The sequence below is a fragment of the Polistes dominula genome, unplaced genomic scaffold (assembly GCF_049000335.1).
Source record: "Polistes dominula isolate Pdom_NZ unplaced genomic scaffold, Pdom_raw_medaka contig_49, whole genome shotgun sequence".
NCBI classification, from domain to species: Eukaryota; Metazoa; Arthropoda; class Insecta; order Hymenoptera; family Vespidae; genus Polistes; species Polistes dominula.
This window is the reverse complement of record NW_028300914.1, coordinates 6303209-6327145: the sequence shown is the minus strand read 5'-3', so window position 1 is coordinate 6327145 and position 23937 is coordinate 6303209. Positions and strand designations below refer to the sequence as shown.

The 23937-nt window shown below is 26.7% G+C and overlaps 2 protein-coding genes across 11 annotated transcripts in view; one reads left to right on the top strand and one right to left on the bottom strand.

Annotated features, from left to right (window-relative positions):
* PMCA (plasma membrane calcium-transporting ATPase 3) overlaps positions 1 to 21564 on the top strand; it is a 100008-nt gene extending 78444 nt beyond the window's left edge. For 4 of the 8 annotated variants that reach the window (XR_016175779.1, XR_016175777.1, XR_001475546.2 and 1 more), the window contains one exon: positions 5391 to 5416. Coding sequence is in view for 5 of the 8 variants with exons in the window: in XM_015318164.2 (XP_015173650.1) it covers positions 5391 to 5400 (10 nt within the window). In the remaining 3 variants the exon portion in view is untranslated. Of the gene's footprint in view, positions 1 to 5390 lie in introns of all 8 variants that reach the window. The other 4 variants (XM_015318163.2, XM_015318162.2, XM_015318161.2 and 1 more) reach the window with 1 other exon arrangement.
* The window catches only part of Kank (KN motif and ankyrin repeat domain-containing protein 2 kank), a 38662-nt gene continuing 28100 nt past the window's right edge, over positions 13376 to 23937 (bottom strand). For all 3 annotated transcript variants that reach the window (XM_089169918.1, XM_015318152.2, XM_015318154.2), the window contains one exon: positions 13376 to 23874. In XM_089169918.1, coding sequence (XP_089026044.1) covers positions 23428 to 23874 — 447 coding nt within the window. In that variant the 3' untranslated portion in view covers positions 13376 to 23427. The remainder of the gene's footprint in view (positions 23875 to 23937) is intronic.

Genomic DNA, 23937 nt, shown 5'->3' with positions numbered 1-23937 from the left:
TTGGAACAAAAAAGGTAAGGAAAAAGAAAATTGCTAATTGTTAAAGAAAATTAACACGAAATAATAAAAAATGAAGGAAAAAAGGAAAAACGAAGGATACAATGATAAACAAACTAAACAATTAGTTTCGAGGATCACTTCAAATATAATATATTCAAATCTAAAAAGATACAAAACCAACGGACAAAATTTAATTTAATAATATTCGCAATAAAATAAAAAAGTTCATCTGCGGATTCGCAAACGATTTATTTTTTTTTTTAAGGACTCTCTCTTTCTCTTTCTGTCTTTCTCTTTCTCTCTCTTTTAAATCTCGTACAACCTTTTATGTATCCCTGTTACACTCAACCCTTTGAAATGTACTTTTCTCGATTCCATTTTCCTTTTCGTCTCGTATATCCATTTCTCTGTCTATCTTTTTCTCTTTTTTTTCTTTGGCCGTGAGTGTATTCCTCTATTCGTGGACAATAGTCGTTCTTTTTCCTTTTAATTATTTATAATAACAACGAACAAAAAAAAGAGAAAAGAAAAAAAAATGTTTTTTCAACATCGAGAGAGTCATCCTTCTGCTATCTGCAATGGAAACGCATTAAAACGTGTGTACACGTTTCATAAATAGAATGCCGAAGCTACTTAATATCAGCGTAAGTACGTAATATATAAATCCAATTCTTAACAATGTTTATATGAAAATGCAGTCTCGATATATAAACTTTATAATTGATGCTACAAATAGAACAGAGGATTGATCAAAAAATGTTCTTAAATGAGCCGAAAATTTTCTTTTTTTTATTATTATTTTTAAAATCGATTACCCACTTTTCCGATTACTACTTAGGTTTACAATTTTGCAATCTGACATAAAAAAAAATAAGTCTGAATAGTTTCGAAAGAGGGTAATTGATTTTTTAAATTATTTAAAATTAATGCGCTCCTATAGAAACTTTTGGTTCGCTTCTATAGTACGTAAAAAATAATGGCGGAACTACAAATGTTCGGTCCCCGCCCCCCTCTCCACTACAAAATATAATTTTCGGTACCTAGGGAAAAAAACATAACTTATATTATGTAAAGATTATTAATAATGGTACTTTTATTGTCTCAAAATGTAAAACTTTTTTTTCCATATTTAAATATTCGCAAAAACTTTAACTTCTATTACTAAAAGAGATAAATTATGTGAATTTATTTTTATCTTATTTCGTAACTTAGTAACAATTTAAACGAAAAATTTGACAATGGTAGTAATGTGAATTCAATTAAATCAAAATATGTAATAAAATGCAAATATTTTGGGCCCCATTCAACTTTGAGCCTTATCCCCACCTCACGTCACTCCCAAGTTGCAAGGTTTGGTGGTATTGTAGTTCCGCCCTCGATAAAAAAAAAAAACTATGTATTGAGAATACCAGAAAAAAAAATAATGTAAATCATAATAGAGATTTTCATATCTCACAAGTATGGAGAGAAAACAAATGTCAAGGATAAAATTAAAAAAAGTTAAGAAAACAACAAAATGGATAAAGGATTAGAGGAAAAAAATCTGTGTGGAAAATAATAGTGATCCTGTTATATATAATGTTATGGGGAATAGAAAAATATTATTAAATTGTTCGTTTAACTAATGAATTTTCTTTACAGCTTTCGTTGCATTTCTACGCGATCACGATGATTGGCTATTACAAGCTAAATGATGATGCATGTGCAGCAGCTCGAAATTTGTTATTTACTCACGCTATATATTTATGTGTGTTTTAATTACATACCTATATATGTATATATATATACAAACACGTATGCAACAAACATATGCTTATAATATATGTTAATCTATTTATTGCTTGGCTGTTTGTTTCTGTGCATCAATTTTTGTGTGCTAAATATTCGTATTGTGTATGGTGTGTGTATATATACATATATCTTTACTAATTTTATATATATATATATATATATATATATATATATATATATATATATATATAATTTCTCTATCTTTTTCTTTTTAGTGAAAATAAATACACGCATATGCACTTATCGTTATTGAAACGTTTTTCTCTACAAAAATTTAACAAAGGAGATAAACACGCGCGCCGATTTCTCACCTTCATTTTCATATTTTTTTTTATTTGCTATAATGCAAACAAAATGCCTTAACTATATCTTGATCTTTTATTAATATAATTGTTGAATTTATATATTCGAACGATCTTTGCACGATAATGCAATATCCTAAGGTAACCTAATCTTTCTCTAATGATTTTCTGTTTCTTTTCTTTTTTATATAAACTTTCTTCTTTTCTCTTCTCTTCTCTCCTTTTTTCCCATACTTCTCCTACACAAATAACTCCTCTTTATTTAAAATTTTAATAGTATAGTTAATCTAATGGTACATGTAATTATCACCCTTCGTACCTATCTTTCACCTTAATCCTATTTATACTTAATTCGTTTTTTACGAAAATTATGCTAATTATATTATTTCATAGAAGAGCATATTTAAGCTGAAGAAGGAATGAACAATTGTTAATAATTAATAATAATAATAATAATAATAATAATAATAATAATAATAATAATATAAGATAGTGTATGATAATTATTTAAAAAATTATTATTCACACAATTCTCTAGGTTTTTAAGTTTGTACAAAAAAAAAAAATAAAAATAGATAAAAGAGATCATTCGAGTTTAATTACAACATTAGATACATTTAGAAATTTAATTTTCATTTGTTATTTTTATCTTGTTCAATATACTTAGATAATTTTTCTTCTTTTTTAATTAAAAGCTTGATTAAAATTCAAAATTTCTGATCTATTGTTTATCAACAAAATCTATATTTATTATTACTATTATTATTATTATTATTTGTTATTATTATTATTATTATTATAGCGAGTAAAAATATATGTTCATATATACGTACAGGGTGGAGCAATAAGGTAAGACCAAAGATTTCAAATTTTTTTTCCCAATCAAAATAAATATTTTTCTTTTTTTCCTTTCTCACATTTATTCTGCTCGTTAAATATTTATCATTACTCGTCAAATTTAATTAAAATATACCAAAAGTTTTTCTAAATAAACCAAAAGTGTTGCTAAGGTGATTTGAAGAAAATCCAAGTATTGTTTTCGTTTTATCATATATTTTATGACAAAACAAAATGAACACATGTTAAAGAATTTTCTTACAGGGGAATATTTTTCCGAGATTATCTTGTCAAGATCATGATCTGTCATCATTTATCTTGTCTTTTTTTGACAAGTAGGGGATATTGTGTGGGTATATTCTATTCCCTACCAACAGGGATGTGTAATAACAGATTAATAATAATCTAATAAAATAAATTACTTTAAAAAGTCAGGAAAAAAATTAAAAATGTTTATAATTACTTAGGAACACTTGTGGTTTTGATTTGGGCTGACATTGCCAAAACTTCTCTCTTTAAATAATTTTATTTATAAAAAAATTTTATATTTTGTTCTCTCTCTCTCTCTCTCTTTCTCTCTCTTCTCTCTCTTTCTCTCCTTCTTTTTCTATGCCTTTCTCTATTCCTTTATCTCTTTCTCTTTCTCTCTTGAATACATCTATATAAATCTATTCATTCCTTTACCCAAACAAACATAACCTATCAAGAAGAAGATTGATGTAGCCACGAAGAAAATGGGAAACACATTTTTGTATATTTTTTTATCCCGTTGTAGAAATATATTTAATTTATATTACTTTTTAATAGATTTTTTTTTTATATAACTCAAATATTTAAAAATACATAATTTAGATATTATTCATATTTTTAAAAATATATAAAGGTTTTTGTTGCAAATTCGCCCTTTTGTAAGTCAAATTCATTCTTTTGTAAGTTAAATTTATCTTCTTGTCTTACAACTTGACTTGCTAAAAAAAATAAATTAGACTTGCAAAATGATGAATTTAAAATACAACAAAATATATATTTCTACAGGGGATTATTCGTAATTGGTATGTATATTCTTAATATTTCTTAGGGTTGTTTGATCGATGCTCGTCGATCGTTCGAGTACATCATTCAATTTTGAAAATATTATAAATATATATTATATTTTTTTTATTGAACATTCATTATTATACTTCACGTCCGAAGTATTTCATATCTTTTAAGTCCATTCTTTTGTAGACACGAATAAAAACATAAAATGCCTGTTGTTGTAGAGAATTATTGAAGAATTTTCTATAAAGGTATTTATAAAAAAAAAAAAAAAAAAAAATGAAAAGAAAAATGAAATAGAGGAAGGAATGCAGAAATCGGTAACGCGATAATCGTTCGATCGGTGCATGTGATGTGTTGCGATATTGTCATCGATACACACGTCCACCTAAATATCTTCTTCCTTTTTTTCTCGACGATATATTGACAATATTATATTCGAGAGAAAAGGAAGAAAAAGTATATATATATATATATATATATACAGGGTGTCTTAATTATTTTACCTGTTAAACGTTACCAACATATTGTACAAGCAAAAATAATACAAAAATGTTATATGAACATAGGCATATAAAAATGCATTATTCAAAAAGTTTAATGAAAAATACGAAATGATTAAAAATTGGTGTTTCGTCAGGAGTTAACGACAATAAATTTACAATTTATTCACAGAAATGAAGAAAAATAAATATGAAATTAATAATGCAATATTATTTTCTATATAAAATTCTATTTTCTGTAAATATCAGTTTTGCGTTAATAACAACGAATAAGATTTTGAAATAAAATTATAAATGATTTCAACCAGTGTGACTATAACAGTTTTTTTTTAAATATTTTATTCATATTAACCTTAAATAAAATGTGTATTATTTAATATCGTCCGTATTTTATAACTCAATCAACATCAGTTAATTATCATATCATACTTTTATAAAAAATCTCTTGAATAACACATTTTAAGGCCAATTATATTTATACGACATATACGTTTTATTTTTGCTTGTATAATATATTTGTAACACAGAAACACCTTGTATATTATATAAAAATATCGACGTCTCGAGCTTGTACCTAATATTGCTTTGCTGCGCAGGGTGTGGAAGAGCCTTGCTGCTGGTTTTGCAATATCTTGTTGCAGCTGCTTACTGTTTGTTTAAATATATATATATATATATGATTAAAACATTACAATAATATTTCGGAAATCGATTGTTTTAAAGTAAAATAAAAATACAAATACAAATACGAAAAATACGGATCATTATAAAAAATAAATCGATTTCCGAAAATTTCGAGAGACGATTGATAAAAGCAAAAGAAAAAAAAAGAAAATGAAGATGGAAAAGAACTATTAAAAAAAAAAAAATAAAAAAAAATGGTCGTTTATATGTATAACAAGAAAGATTTCCGTTGCAGATCCGCGTAGTAAACGCATTTCGGCAGGGCCTAGACGCGCGCTACGGCGAGCATAGCAACACCACATTGGCGGAAGTATTGAGAAAGCAGTCACCCTTCAATAAGCGGTTATCACAGACGAGCAGTATCGAGTATGCGGATAACATACCGGACGAGCTGACTATACCAGAAATCGACGTTGAAAGATTGTCGAGTCATAGTCATACCGAGACAGCAGTTTAAGACTAAACAAAAACCAATAACAACCAGAACTAACTACAAAACAAACAAGTAATAATACCAATTAAAACGAACTAAGCAATCCGATCTATCATTCGGTTAAGATCGATTGCAATCATTGGATATAATCATCGCATCAGATCTAAAAAGGATTTGCCTGTTTTAGCAAAGATTAGATGAGAAAAGTACACACGCGAGTCTTGTTTCTCCTTTTTAAAATCCTCTCCATCTCTTCTGACGCCACTTCTACCTGTTAAAATATTAACTATATTAATATGAACGAAACTTCCATGCAACCGATCACCACCAATAACAAAACCCCTAACCTATCTTACCCTAAGCCTCTAAATCCACGAGAGCTCGCTCGCGTCTTATTGTTAACTGCTCAGTGATGATGGGGACTCGAAGAGGGGTGGGTACGAGGTGATATTGTTAAAAAGCGGGGTAGGTAAAATAGAAGAGAGAACGATCAAGAGGAAGAAAAGGAGAAGGTCATGGCAATACAAGGAAGAAGAGGAGGAGGAGAAGGAAGAGGAGAAATGGGAAAATTTAGGGATGCTACGAAAGGGGTAGAATAATCATTCCTTTTCTCATCCTCCAGGAGGACGACGGTGATCTTCCAAATCTGGTTTTCAAATCGTCTTTAAATACATATACATATACATAAATACATATATATACATATATATATATATATATATATATATATATATATATATATATATATATATATATAACAAAAAATATAAATACAAATAGGTGTGTGTGTATATTTCTATATATGTATATATATATATATATATATATATATGTATGTATATGTATATATATATATATATATTCGTCCTTGCGGTCGTAGCTGATCCGTGCGGGAAACACCAATTATAATATTACTGAAGCAACGCACCACTGCCTCCGTTATGTTTAGTCCTTGCGTTTCGATCGTCGTCTCATTGCAACCACCACCACCAACCACCACCACCACCAACCACCACCATCGTCAGCACCAACACACAACTATTACATAACAAGAAGAATAAGAAGAAGGATCGCAATTGTCGCCGCCGCAGCCGCAGCCGCAGCCGCCGCCATCGCCATCGCCGTCGCCGTTGCCGTTGCATCCGCATTTGCATCTGCATTTGCAGCTGCAGCTGTCATTGTCATCGTACGCCAAAAAAATTGCTACGCAGCTCTGATTCGTCCTCCTTAAATCGTCGTCGTTGTTGTTGTCTCAATATTCTTATTCTTCTCATCTTCTTCTTCTTCTTCTTTTTCTAATCTCTTATGTACTTCTTATTTATATTATAAGTTTTGCATTTTAAATTTACCCTTTTGCAAGTAAAATTCATCCTCTTTTGCATTGCAATATTTAACTTGCTAATTGGGTCGAATTTAACTCGCAAAATTTATATTATTATTATTATTATTATTATTATTATTATTATTATTATTATTCGTTTAGAAATTGATTTTTATCATCGAGTATATGTAACGTTCTCGACGCACCGCTTTTTCGAAAGGAAACGCGTGAGATTTGAATATCCAAGAGAAAAGATTAGAAAAAAAGAAAGAATGAAAGAAAGGTAGAGACAGAGATAGAAGAATTCGAATGAGAATACATTCATTATTCTCATTTCTATATTACCATTATTTGTTACTTTTAATTAATATTATTATCATTTGTGTGGACGTGCACGCACACATACAACACTATCTCTCTCTCTCTCTTTCTCTCTCTCTCTCTTCCTCTTCTTTTTCTCTCTATTTAGATTGACTTTGAAATCTTCCTGTTTTTCTCTCTCTCTCTTTCTCTCTCTCTCTCTCCCTCCCTCTCTCTCTCTCTTATCTCGAGCGACTTAAAAAATGATCTAGTCACTAGTTCGTATTTTCAAAAACATACTCTGCACTAAGGGTGCCTTAAACGTGAAGTTTAAACAATGTGTTGTTTCAGGCATAAACACATACATACACATACATATACATTTATACTCAGATACATATATACATTGCAAATGCGAGAGAGAAGATTCTAAAAAGGGGTTGTCACACGTAATGATCGATATTCTTCTTCCATTGTTACTTCTCCTTTATCTTCTTCTTCTTTTTATTCTGTATTTCGAATGTATTTCTACTATTACAAAGTAACTATTGTTATTATTATATTGTTCCTAGTTTTACTGTTACTATTTGTCCTACTATTCTTATTATATCTTTTCTACTATTTCTTCATCTACTTCTTCTTCTTCTTTTTCTTCCTTTTGGTTCATCGTGGATCACAATTATGACAATTATTAAATCGGATAAGACGTACTTGGTTATTTTCAATCGTGCATGATTATTAACCCTCTATACTAATTACGAGTATATAAGTTTGAACAATAAATATTTCTTTACCGATAAATTAATATCATTTCAATGATTACACCCACGTGTTATAGAAGGTTATATTATAATATGTTATAAAGATCGATTAATCAGAAGAAACAAAGAGACGATGAAGAAGTTTGTTTTAATCAAATTATTATTTGGATTTTATATCATTTCAAACGTTTACTCTTGTTACTCTTTTGTCTCCAATTGTAATTATTTATTTTCATTTATTTATATGACTACAACGTTAGTCCTGAGAATATACTATATTCTCAGGACTTAGCTTTACGTATCGAAAATAAAATTATTCTTTTATATCTTTGAAAAGTCCTTCCTGAAACTGGCACGATGAGACCAATATTGATTAAAGTAAAAAAAAAGAGAGAGAGAGAGAGAGAGAAAGAAAGAGAGAGAGGAAAAAAGAAGAAACGAAATACAATAAAAAAAAGGGAGAGAAGAAAAATACAAAGCTTGAAAAACAAAAAGAAATGAAAAAAAAGATACTCGATAAGGAAATAAACACGAGTTAAATCGTTGTAATGAGTGTTCACAAAGTTTTTCATTATATCAGTAGATATTTTTTAATCGATTATAACGAAATATTCTAATTGATAAAAAAAAGATATGATAGGGGTTGCCTAAGTAATGAAGAAAAAATAATAAAAGTAAAACTAAAGAAAATAAAAGAAGGGATTAATCGTGTTCAAATATTATTAATATATTATCCATTTCAATTATTATTATTATATATTATTATTATTATTGTTATTATTATTATTGTACTTATTATATTAAAAAAAAAAAAAGAATAAAAAGCATGAGCGCGAGCGCAAAGGTTTCTCTTAGGCCTCGTAAAGTTGAAAAAACTAAAAATTAGATATTTTCTTTTGAAAAATAAAGAAACGAAGGGAAAGAGAGAGAGAGAGAGAGAGAAATGGAAAAAAAAGAAAGAAAAATGAAGGGCTCTAGAGGCCTAGATTAAAAAAAAAAAAAAACTGCACCTCTTACTCTAGTCTTAAGCACTTTGTATGCCTTACACTGCCAAAAAGATATAAAGACGCGCGCTGTTGTTATTATTATCATCAATATACATGTACATGTACATATATATATATATATATATATATACTATACAAAATATGTATTATATATACTATATAATACTATATATATAATATACATATATATTGATGACCTCTGTTTATTTTTAACGCGAACGCGACGACATTTACATAAAATTACGTACCGTTACTAATGGTCGTCGTGCCTCTCTCGATTATGCCATTTTATTATATTCATCTCATCCTCCTCTTATATATACATACATACATACATACATGTACAATTTATTTACTACGGTGTTGATTTTGCTCGGCGCGCTCGCGCGAGTGTTTTTTTTTCCTTTTTTTTTCTTTTTCTTTTACTGTAATTGCAATTTTTTGATGTCAACTGATAGATTTAAGTAGAAAAATAGTTATTCGTTTTAATCGATCGATCAATATTTCTCGATCGTTTCATGATTAACATTACTTTTCTTAAACGACTGAAAACAAAATAACAAAATACAACATTTTTCTCCTCTTTATTTTTTTCCTCATTTCTTTTTACCCTTTCTTTTCTTTTAGTTAATTATTTTTTATTTATACGTACTATCTCTTGTTTATTTACCATTGGAAAACTATATGAAAGTGTTTACACATTTAATGAAACATTACGATCAAATTAATTAACCCTCTATAATTGTATTTATTTTTATTTCCTTCTAAAATAAAATAATATAATACGTGAAAATTTATAATATATTATTTTATTATTCTTATATCAGTATAATAATAATAATAATAATAATAATAATAATAATAATAATAATATTATATACTGATCAAATGTATAGGAAATATGTCAAACAAAAATATGAAAAAACTTCGAAATACGTGCAATTTCAAATTTTTATTATACTACTTTATAATATAATTTACTAGTATATAGTATAAATATATAATAGTATAAATAATACTAGTATTTTGTAATATATTATAATATAATTGCAAAAAAAAAAACGTATATTAGTGCCGAATTGCAAAAAACAAAAGAATATATATAATATAATATATACTAGTATTAAATTATACTATACTATACTTCATACTAGCATAATTATATTATACTAATATAAAAATAACTAATATTAAAATCAGCCGTAACAAACTTAAAGTATATTAGTACTAATTAGTGTAGTATAATTAATACCAACATAATAAATAACTTATTATATTTAAGAAAAATAATAATAAATTCATTATAAAAACTTCGAATACAAATAAACGTTTATAATTTTTTGCCAATAAAATGAAAAATATAAACTTATACAGAGAACGAACATACAATATATATATATATATATATATATATATATATATATATATATATATAATAAATAAAAATTATCGTAAAATCATTTTCGAATTGCATTAATTGTAAGTTATAGAGGGTTAATAAAATCAAATGAGTTATTTTAAATTGAACAGATCTGAAACAAAAGGAAGAAAAGGAGAATAATATTGGTCGAGGAATAAAAATCGATGGTTACGTCAAATCGAGGATCGAATTTAAATGGAATTCGTGAAACAAATGAATGTCATTTTCCTACTCCCTCTTAATGCTTTTTATCGGATACGTCTTTCCAACGCATCGTTGGTATTCGATCTCGCGGTCTTTCGCATATATTACTACTACTATTACTATTACTACTATTATTATTACTACTACTACTACTACTACACTACTACAACTACTACTACACTACTACAACTACTACTACTACACATAGTACTACTACTATTACTATTATTACTGTACTACTATTATTGTTAATAATTACTATTACTACTACTATTACTATTACTATTACTATACTACTATTATTATAATATTCTAGCTTTACCTGAAAGCGGTGCGATATTTGAACGTTGGTATTCGATTGAACGTAAAAATTAGGATAGTTGGTACTCTATACTAAAACGAAACGTGCCGATACTTTATATGTATGATATATTTATGTGAAAACGAGCAACAAATTTATTACTAATTCTCTCTCTCGCTCTCTCTCTCTCTCGCTCTCGCTCTCTCTCTCTCACGCTCTCTCTCTCTCTTTTTCTCGCGATTTCTCACGAATCAAGGACGAGAAATTTAACGAATTATTTTAAATTCCTTGCTCGGCATTTCACAATTCATACGTTGTCTCTCCTATCAATAAATAGCCTGCGGATGTTTATACAAATGCATATTTTCAATGGAATAAGATAATTTGTAGATAGCATTATATCCGTTTAAACAAAATATACGAAATATAAAATATATATTTTCGTTATTATAGACTTTACACTTTAAATTCACCCTTTTGTAAATTAAATTTATCCCTTTTGCTTTTTTTTCAATTTGACTTACAAATGGGTGAATTTTATCTATATCTCGAAAAATACATTTTATTTATTGTTTGAGTACTTAAACAATAACATTTGTAAGTATCTAAATAGGATATTATTGATTCTTTATGATAATATAAATTATCAAATTATCCTTGGAAAATCTAAACGCAATATTCTGCATATCCTGTTATACTCTTCCTGCATAATTACTTACATATTACTTGAATATTTGTTAAATATTTTATTTGCATAAACATCCACAGTCTCTAGCCTATGAGAGTGTAAGCAATAAACAACACAAATAAACACAAGAAAAAAAAATAAATTAAAAGGAGGGATAAAATGTTAAATAAATATTAAATCTAAATAATCGGCACGTTTCGTCAAAATGGTTCGTGTAGGTTCCGTTGTCTCGACGAAATCTTACGACTACATAATATTTATATATATATATGTATATAAAGTATTTTCAATTTAAATTATTATTCTTTGTTCAGGGTGATGTTAATGAAATTTAAAAAAAAAGAGATAATATTAATATCATAGAAAATTGTGTGAGTGTGTGTGTATGTGTGTGTGCGTGCGCGCGAATAATTTTGGTCTTCATTTTGTTTCGTCAACGAAAATAGACAAGTTGATAAGAATGTGCTGTAATTTATTATTATTATTATTATTATTATTATTATTATTATTATTATTATTGTTGTTGTTGTTGTTATTATTATTATTATTATACGAATTACTATTACTATAACTATATTTTACATACCTAACAAATATATATATATACACACAAACACACACACACACACACACATATATATACCTGTGTTAGAAACTCGTCATTTATTTTAGATAATTCAAGAGAATACAACAGTTACTTATACAATATAAGATACAAATTGCAACAATACTTTCAATGTTTATCAAATATTTCCGTATGATATATTGTAATTGTTATCTTGCTCGTCTATCATTATCATCGATCACATCATTGTTATTATAATTATTGTATTTAATTCATTTATTGATGATTCATTGAAAATTCGCCGTCATTCTGTATTCATCGAAAATAATTTATCAATTAGATCACCGTCCCAATTAGTAGTACGTACTATTTTGTGAGATACGCTTCCATCAACCTGGTATTAAAAAAAGAAGAAAAAAAAAGAAGTAAACAATACTATTACAAAAGATTTATGTCAACGTTAATAACAAGAGTGCATATATTATGGGGGTTCTGCTCATAATCGAAATGAATTGATTAATTGTTCCTTAAAAAAAAAAGAAAAAAAAAGAAATTTTTATTTTTTTTTTCCAATTCTAACAAAATAAACAAAAAATAAAAAAGAACAACAACACTGAAACTCAACTGAATAAATAAATAAATTGTATAACTAATTAATTAAAAAAGAAAATAAATAAATAAATAATATTAAGGACGCTGCGTTTCTTCGATCCTACGAGACAACAGGAAAGTTCATCACTGCGATTGGGACCAAATCTCGATCATCGTATATAAACGAGAACACATATAATATGTATGATTTAGCATGAAGCAGACGAAGCAAACTATAAAAAGAGAAAATAACGAAAAAAAAAGAAAGAAAGAGAGAGAGAGAGAGGGAGAGAAAAAAAAACAAATAAAAAACATGCTTCTTTTTATCTTAAAATTAATATTATTGCTATTATCAACATCGTTTATTAAATATTTTGATTAATCGAACTTAACTATATTTAAGTTCCTTCCAAATAAATAAATAAATAAATAATTAAATAAATAAATACAAATTAAATCGATCTTAAAATCGCGAAATAAATCCTTAAGATCGATCGATCTTTACGATTTAGGATCAAGAAAGATTCAAAGAAAGAAGTGGAAAAAAGGAAGTAAGAAAAGAAAAAGATAATAGAATGAAAGAGAAGAGATAAAATAGTGAAAGATGGCAAATGCTATAAAAAAAAAAATTATTTTTCTCGTTTGGAATTTGTCAACGTCTCGCGTTTTAACGTATAATGAGATTACGATCTTACGACGTTCTATGTATATGTATTTGTATAAAAAATAAAAAAAAATGAGAATAAAAAGAAAGAGAGAAAGAAAAATAAAAAAAAGACATAAAAATAAATATGCAAATGCGTATACTTAAAAACGCAAGAATATTAATGCATAAGAGACCGCGGGAGTCGATTCCGATTGGTTAAACGTTAAACATATAATATACATATATATAGATACATTAAATACACAGGGTGTCTGAAGTTCTTTTTTGTAGAAACGTTGCGAGTGTATTCTACACAAAAAAGAAAATAAAATAAGAACAAAGATGTTATATAAATATAAGTCATTTGAAACTTTATTAACCCTTAGCGCTCCTATGTCGAGTGTGACTCGACATAATTCTTACATCAACGATAATGGTCATACAACGCTATTTTTATTAAAATCATTTAAAATTTTTCAATTCGAAATTAAGGAGTGCAAAAGGTTAAACAGTTATAACACAAATTGTAAAACTGTTTAAATGTATTGCTCCAAATGTTACCCGTTTAAGTGAATACAAAATTCATATTACTGTAATATTCTAAGAGAGTAAGTAAGATATGGTGAATTCATTTATGCAACCGCATTTCCAATTTGTTCTAACGTAACATCAAATTTAGCAATCTCTATTGCATAATCTTGTTAATTTAGTTTCCCCCAGTATTAAACTAAGGTCAAATGATCTAGGAGGTTAAACTATTGTTAAAAGAAGAATATATTGAATCACTTCGAGATAGTAAACAACATATACAAAATCACTAAACTATATGAAAACACCTTAGACACCCTGTATATCTATATACATATATATATATATATATATATATATATATATATATATATATTATTTATCGAAGTTAAAGATATGAAAAATTTTAGTAACGTTGGAATGAAGCTTCGTATATATTGCAAGAGTAAACGAAATAATAATAATAATAATAATAATAATTAATAATTAATAATTAATAATTAAAATAATAATAATAAATAATATTAATAAAACAAATATGGAGAAGAAGAAAAGGAAAAAGAAAAGAACAATGGATAATATCCTAATACGATTGTGTTTCGTACGTATATTTATGTGCGCATATAATAATATTGTATATATCAATTAGTATATATACATATAAGTGAAAAAAAAAATAAAAATGAAAATAAAACAAAAGAAAGGAAATCACAACGTTAATTAATTCGATAATTAAATGAATGAATAACATTTTTCGTGTTCTTCGAAGAAGAGAAGAAAAAAGAAATGAAATCTTGTCAAATGATTGTATGTAGACGACGTTGCGTTAAATAATTAATAAACAAACAAACAAACTAACGATCGTCTTCGCTTATGAAAAAGTAATGAATAAATTTAAAAAATAATCTATAAATAAATAAAAAAAGGAAAAAATCGAAGCGAAAGAAACTAATAAATAAATAAATAAATAAAGAATGCGTTAATGGTGCTAGATTTCTCTGATTGATTGATTTGATATCGATTTAAAATCGATTACTTAGTGAGCATATGATCGATTCTACGTGTTAGGCTTCGCGATCTTCTCATCCGATTATTATAAATCATTCTCATAAAAAATAATTCGATTCGTATGTACAGGCGTTAAAAAAAAAAAAAAAGAAAAAAAGAAAAGAAACAAATCTATCTTTTATTACAACAATAGCCCCCTACCACCTTAACCACACCTATACTATATTGTTCCTATTTATATTATTCACTTGAAGATTATCAAATATAGTACAATTTCATTGTATCAACTATTGTTCGAAAAATATTTTATTAATTTGATTTTTTTTTATTCCTACATATGCCAATTTTTGGTTGTTCTTTTTTTATTTAATTTCCAGATAATGAAAAAACGAAAAAAAAAACGTTTTCGAACGCCTCGACTGCCGCTCATGTCCACTTCGATGTACAATCGAAAACTAGTCATCCCATAACTATAATAATAAGAATAATAATAATAATAATAATAATAATAATAATAATAATAATAATAATAAATAATAATAATCAGATAATAAAATCATCATAAAAAGCAGGCTGATTTCTCGTCGATATTATTTACTTAATTAAGTAGCTACTTAAATGCGATGAAATTAAAACTTCTCCTGCATTACAGCCATCCAACTTTACCCCCATCCCTTGCATCCATCCAGTCCCCTTTTTTTGATTAATTATCGACGATAATACTTCGAACTTATTCATATTAAATTTTTCAAACATTTCCTTACATATATTATATATATATATATCGTACCTAAATATGTATTATACACATAATATACCTAATATATAAATAAACATACTCGTTTTCGCGCGAAAAAGGGTGCAGCATGGAAGATATAAAAACAATAGACACAATTCCAAGGCAACAAAAAGTAATTGAAAAAATACACGTTAAACGTGTACGATTGTAGAGAGAGAGAGAGAGAGAGAGAGAGAGAGAGAAAAGCAGTGTGTTAATTGTAGTTAAGAAGAAAAAAATTAATTAAAAAATTGAGAAGAGGGAGATTGGTTGTATATACCAAAGTATATACCGAAATATATACTAAAGTATATATATACCTAACAAAGAAAAACACGAATGTTCAGCGTATACATACCTATGTAATAATAATATTAATAATAATATAAATAATAATCGCGCGTACTAGATTACTTAATTCATTAAAGAATAATCGAAGATTAAAGATAAAAAGATAAAACGAGAGAGAAAGAGAGAGAGAGAGAGAGAGAGAAGAAAAAAAAATATATATTGCTTTCGACTATAGTCGTAATAATTTTGATGGGGAAAAAATAAAAAACAAAATAAGATCGATTTTTGCGATGTACTCATGTGTAATATAATACACATAATATATATATACACATACATATATATTTATTTATTTATTTATTTATTTGTTAATATTTTAATATATATGTATATGTATAGCGATTGATTATATTATGATGCAATTCGAGTTCCGAAAACTCGTAATCGTAAATACAAATACACACGTAGGATTAACGAAAGAGTAGTGTTAATTCGTTTAAAAAACAAAATTATATATATATATATATAAATAAAAAAAAACTATTATATAAGAATTACAAGAAAAGTGTTAAAGTATCGCTTTAATCTCGCTTATGTCGTTTCATGTATGGAAAAAAAAAGAAGAAAAAAAAGAGAAGCAAACCAACGTCTTTTATCGTCATCTCTCGCGTGTTTATTGTTAATGATTATGAACAAATTAATGAACAATAGAAAAATTTAGGAACAAGAGATTCAAACAATTTGTCAGATAAAATAAAAAAAAAAAGTAATTCAACTCGAAATAATCGGAATCAACTATGATCAAATTGACATCTTCGACTATACCTACGTTTCCCATTTGTAAATAATAAATCCCGAGTTTATGCTTAATAATTAATAATTATTAAACAATGTGTTTGCAACTGCAAGAAAAAAATGATTAAAAGCAAAAAAAAAAGAAAAGAAAAGAAATGAAAACCAACATAATAAAAAAAAAGGTGAACGCGATGAAAGATTAAATATTATACGCCTGCGTTTTGCGAAATAAACTATAAAAACTTTGAAACAATGACTTCGATCGAGACAAATAATTTTCTTCTCTCGCATAAACAAAAAATTCTTGCAAAAATCGTGAACTGGGGATGGGGGAGTGAGGGGGGGAGTAAAGGAGGACAATGTAGGGTTAAGATAGATGAAACTAAATCGAGTTGTTTAAAAGAGAAAAACTGTCTAGTCACCGTATTAAACGTTTTAAATGTGTTGTTTATTTATTGTAAATGTGAAATATTGAAAAGAAAATGAGAAAGAATAACGCATTTGGTCATTTCAATAAACAATGAAAAAACAGTATAATAAAGTAAAGTTAAGTAAAATGAAGGAAAGTACTTAAAGTATTTAAAAATAAATGATTAAGAAAAAGAAAGAAGGAATATGGACAAAGGTTAATAGAAAAAAGAGAGGGATAAAAAAACAAAAGCGAAATCGATTAATCAATTATTATATCGAATCAGCACTCTTTGTGATGAGCACGCGTTATATCGTGATCATGTATGTGTAACCTACACTACTACTACAATTATTGTTGCTAACGTGTTTAAAACACGTCTAACCCTTTATTAACCTCTTGATTACCTAACCTAACCCCGTTCCCTTTCAATCCCTCAACCCTCATCGTCTTTATAAAAAAAAAAAAGAAAAAAGAAAATCGTTGAATGAATCTCTTTTTACTACTAATCGATATCTTCCTTCCCCTAATGTATTATACACATGATCTATTCGTATGATGTTAACTTTCACGATTTCTATATACCAATACCATATGCATAACCAGTGGCGGATTAAACGGTCCGAAATACCAAAAGGTCCCGAAAGTTGATTATTTCTTTTCATTACGGTTAGAGAAAAATTATATATATATATATATATATATATATATATATATATATATTTTTTAAATAAATTTATATTTAATGCGTTAAAGCGTGAAATTTTTGATTACTTTTCTTTTTTTTGTTTTGTTAATAACTAAATTGGAACTTTTTCTAACTTGACTTGATCCGTCACTGTGCGTATCCTCGATCCGCATAGTTTTAAGATCGCTAAATGCTCTAGAAAGTGGTAACGTTTAACAAGACGCTTAGAAAAAAAAGCGTAGAAAATTCATCTAGTTTTAAATTATTATTATATGTAACGTGTTTTAAATAAAAAAAGGATGTATATATATAGATACGTATATCCTGGTTTTGTTTAGACTCGTTGCCGATCGTACATTCGCGCTATTTTTTCTTTTCTTTTTTTTTTCCAATTTGTTTTTTGGTATATAAAAGAAAAGTTGACAATGTTAAATATTCATTATTATTATTAATGAATAATTTATTTCTTGACGAACATTATACGATATTGTTCTTCCTGCTCGATCGAAGAATAACTTTATTTACAATTGTTGTAAAAGAAACTATTTAGAAAAAAAAGAGTTATTTTACAAAAATAAATCAAATATATACGCAATACAAATTAGCTATTTTTATTTTAACAAATGAACAGAGATGATCATTGGTGTACTAAGAAAAGCTGCCAAAAAGATAAAGAAAGCTAGATAAATATTCCATGAAAAATCCTATTTCATTCGTATTTACAATTATAAAGAAGAACGAATTTCTACGAAACAATACCAATGAAAAATATAAAAAGATGAGAGAAAAACTCTTTAGTATGTAACGCTACTTCTCATACATGATACATGCATATTTACAATTAAACAAAATGTTGAATTATTTTCAATAAAACTATAAAAAAATAGATCCTACGAATTATTAAATGGTAATAGTTACCTACGTTTGTTCGATAGTGTCGAAGTAATCCGATTGTTCCAAAAATAAAAAAAAAGCAGACAAAACATTAACAACAACAACCACAAAATATATAATCAATGTAAAATACCGTACATGTAGATAATTATGAGCGAATGAAAAATATTATAAAAGTAAGAAAGGAAGAAAGAAATATAAAATGAAGCAACATTAAAAAATAATAATTCGTTGACCTCTGTATAAAAAAAATTATTGTAATGGGTCTGATAAGAATAAACCAAAAATATAAATAAACGATAATAATAATACTAATAATAATAATAATAATAATAATAATAATAATAATAATAATAATAATAATAAATATGAAATATTTTAAAGAGAAAATCTACAAATAACTTTAAATGTTTGCAAATCATTATTTAAACGAGCTTCATATTTTCATTTCTTTTCTTTTCTTTTCTAACGAAAAATATAAATCTTTTTCTATCTCTATCTCTATCTCTGTTTCTCTTTCTCTCCCTCTTTCTCTCTCTCTCTCTCTCTCTCTTTCTCCTCTGTTTCCCTCTCTCTCTTTACATAGACATATGCTCTGAGAATACACATAGTAGTGCTTGAGGGTATTATTTTGTCGAAAAGTACATTAATTAATAAATTTGTACTTATTTTGTTCGTTATTCTACCTCGTCGCCCGTGGTGTCATCTTCGTAAAAAATCTAAAGATCTTTGATTCTAATCTATTGATCTTCTATAATTATATATAATTATAGGAGTTCGATATTCCTTTTTTTTTTATAAGAAAGGATAAAAAGATCAACCATAGATCTTTAGATTTTTTACAATATTATATTTTTTTATTTTAGATTTTTTAGATTAGATAGATCTTTAGATTTTTACGATTATATATATATATATATATATCACATACCTCGGAAGTTTCAATATCCTTAAGCGATAAAACAAAAAAAATAATCGTTAATTTAGGTTCATAAAATATAATATATATATATATATATATATTATACTAACATACACACACATTTACCGTTTAGGGCCGAAAAGTCAATAGTACATCGTTTTACTGCATACGAACGTTCGTAATAGGGTAACGAAAAAAGAGAGAAAATAAAAAAAATAAATAAATAAGAATATGTCATCGAACAAAACTAATACATTTTCCTCTTCCTATGATGATGAACAAAAATACTTTGTACTATATAACATTTAAATATACATAAATGAATAATAATAATAATAATAATAATAATAATAATAATAATAATAATAATAATTGAAAATAAAAAATAAATAAATAAATAAATAAAATAAAAGTGACGAGAGTGAAAAAGTTGAGAGATTTTCCTTCTCCTTAGGCTTATATTAAAAAAAGCTTTGATGATGATCGATAATTGTAGCGAATTGATTAATAAAAAGAAAAAATATATATATATATATATATGTATAAAATATATCTATGTACATATATATATCGTTCTTCTTTCTAATAAAAATAATAAGATAAAAAACCTGATTAATGATCGAAGATGAATAAGCTACAAGTTTCTAAATCTCTCTCTCTCCCTCTCTTTCTTTCGACTTGATTTAAATAAGAAACTAGTCAAAAAGCAAAAGACATATATATATATATATATATATATATATATATATATATATATGTATACACACACACACATACACATACACGTTATTAAAAAAGTTATATTTAAATGAGAATCAAGTAATAAGCTAAGAGTTTTTTCAAATAGTCGAGAGAGAGAGCAAAGTGGTACTATATATATAAGAAGCATTATAATAATATTGTCTTGTTTGTTAGATATCAATGTATACAAAATAAAATATTTTTATTGTTTATTTTCTTTGTATATTCTGTTATTGTTGTTATATTACGAAACTAAATAATATATATATATAGTATATCATATATATGTATATATATCAGTGGGTCCCTCTCTTTATGGAGATAAACCCAAGGACTTAGAAAAAAAAAGAGCAAAAGTTTTTCTTATATTTTACTGCTTACCCTGCATGTATCCTCGCAACGTCACGCTAGATAAACTATTACGAATAATCTCGATCCGATCTATAGATGTTCATTGATCGATTATGCTATATATAGATTTTGCACTTTAAATTCACCTTTTTGTAAATGAAATTCGTTATTTTGTAAGTTAAATAGCAAGGCAAAAGGATGAATTTGATTTGCAAAAGGGCAAATTTAAAGTATAAAATCTATACATATATACCGGTCTAAAAAATAAAAAAGGTGACATCTTTAAAGGGAAAGGAAAAAAAAAGAAAAGAAAAGTAATTAGAACGTTAAAAAGAAAGTGTACGAACGTCAATCGATCGATTAAGAATTTTATCTCCTCGAGATAATTAATAAAATATATTGCAATATTAAAACAAAATTTTACAAGAAAGGAAAATTAACTTAAAGTTTCGTGGGAGTGTCATCAACAAGTTGATTATATAGTTATTTATGAAACAAATTAAATAAATTAATTTAGGAAATAGAAAAAAACTGCCTTAGATAAATGAGCAGCCTTGAACATAAATGGCGCGATCCTGGCAGATAAAAAAAGAATCTACTATATATACAAAGTAATAAAAATAAAAATATTACTAGTCACGTTTAAACACATAAATAAATAAACAAAAAATCAACTGTCCGAGGGCAGGAACAAGGTATTTCTAATTTTTGTAATTTTTGCGCCGAGTGAAGAAACACTGTAAACAAAAGAAATATATATATATATATATAAAACAAAATTAATTGAAAATTATAACACAGCAGACGAATACACACACACCTTTTTGCATAGACATAATATAAATGTATAGGATGATTCAAAATAACTGTTGTATCTATTTGTTTGTTAAAAAACAACACAATGTTATTAAAATGTTTGGTATCATCCTGTACTTGTATACGCAATTATATATAAAATCATCGGAATAAATACCAAAAAATAAAAGGAAAAAGAAAAAAGAATGTTACAGCGTCTTCGCTCGTAATCGCGTCATTACAATTGTATATTTATTACTACACATACTATGACATAATTGTAAGATTCGAAATAAAAAATAGTTTACACTTAAACTCTTACCGTATTTCTTTCCATATAACTGTTTCCGTTGTTTTTTCTTTTTAATTATCATAATCTTATCCTAAATAACAAGCTTTGTCCACAGTAGATTTCTCAAATCATTTTGAAAATTTATTATCAATTATATTTTAAATATAAAGGCACAAACAATGAAAAATATCTTGCTACTATGTAACGTAGATCATTATTTTATACAATCTCCACAGTTGACAGACACAAGGATATTACATCTTTGAATGTATATATATATAATATAAATGCCGATCTTGTAAAATAGATTCTTAACAAGAAAAAAAGAACCTCCATTATAGGATAAACGTTAATGAAATTATTTTAAAACGTATCCATTTATTCACAAGTCTACAAATAAATCGTTTCAGTCATATCATGTTATTACTGACTGATCAACCATCTAAATTTACGCAAAACCCTCTTATTTTTTACTATACACATTTTATAGATTATTCATAGTTTTTTTTTTCTTAAAAGTGTATTGTGTGTTTGTTTTATAGTATATGTGTATAAATTTTCTTTATGAATTAAATACACTTAGACAAGTTAATACCCTATCAACGTTTTTTCTACACGCGAGGTTTTTTTGTACACGTTTTTTTAAAATCTTTACTTTTTTGTTCTCTGCACCATTTATTATTCTTACTTTTATTATTATTTTTATCACTTTTTAGTTTTTTTTACCTTCATTATTAATATTATAATAATTAATATTATTATTATACATTTAAGTTTCCAAGGATCTATAATGATTAGGCCTAAAGAATATGATGATTAAAGTAGAAAGTATGGTAAAAAGAAAGATTTCCATGAAAAAAATGTGAATTGTTTTTTCTAATCGACAATTTTGGAATGTTTAGAGTTATAACTTGATGGAAGATAATTTTTTATATTTTTTAATATCTCTTTTTTAAGTTTTTTAGCTCTGTACTGAGGAATATTTTGTACTTGATATTTTTGTTTGCAATTTTCTCCCTTTAATTTTGCTAACACGTTAAATCCGATATTTTCCCTTTTTCTCTCTACTTATATATATGTTCCCGGATTGTTTTTATAAAATATTGTAAAATTTGATATGAAAACTTATTCTTGCATAAGGTTTTATTAACTATTTGTAGAAAAGAATTGATTTATCAATCGACCGCGCTTGGAAAAGAGTGCGACAATCAGATTTCTAAAAATTTCAATCGCAATAAAATAAATAGCTCAACCACTCCTAAATATAGATATTTACAAAAGTTGAGCTTTTATTTAAATTCGTTATTATGTTACAACACACCTGAATAAAGTACTGATAGTAATGAGATTCTTGTTAGGCAAGAATGAATATTATATTTTAATTTGAAGAATCCAACCTCTCTCTCTCTCTCTCTCTCTCTCTCTCTCTCTCTCTCTTTCTACCGCATATTACTCATTTTGTATTTTTGAGACGATTAACAAGATAAATATTTTAATCTTTTTTTTTACCAAACTTTGTTAACAGCCTCCATATGCTCCTCTGTTATTTAGCAGAATATTTGGAAGTGTTGAGGGAAACTGTGGATGAATGCATCCTTCGGGATGGTGCTGGACTTACAGGAGCTGAAGGAGAAGGACCAGTGGGCGTAGTTGGTTTGGAACCTCTTCTACTTCGTCTTATAGACGAATACGGGCTAGAACCTCTATTAACGTGCTCATGAGCGTAAAGCAAAACACCGATATCTCTATTACCAGCTTCCAAAGCAATTTTTAACGCAGAGCTACCATCTATATCGACAATCGACGAATCGCACTCTGGATGAGCTAAAAGTGTTCGTACTATATCCGTATGCCCATGTTCAGCTGCACACATTAAAGCCGTACTACCATCTTCATCTTGAATATTAACCGCAGCTCCGGCATCTAATAATAATTGTGTCATATCCTTCCTTCCATGAGACACTGCCAACATTAACGCAGTTTGTCCATGCTAGGAAACATAAATCAAAGAGTAAATAGATTGTTAGAGTATTATCTTAAAGTATTGTAAATA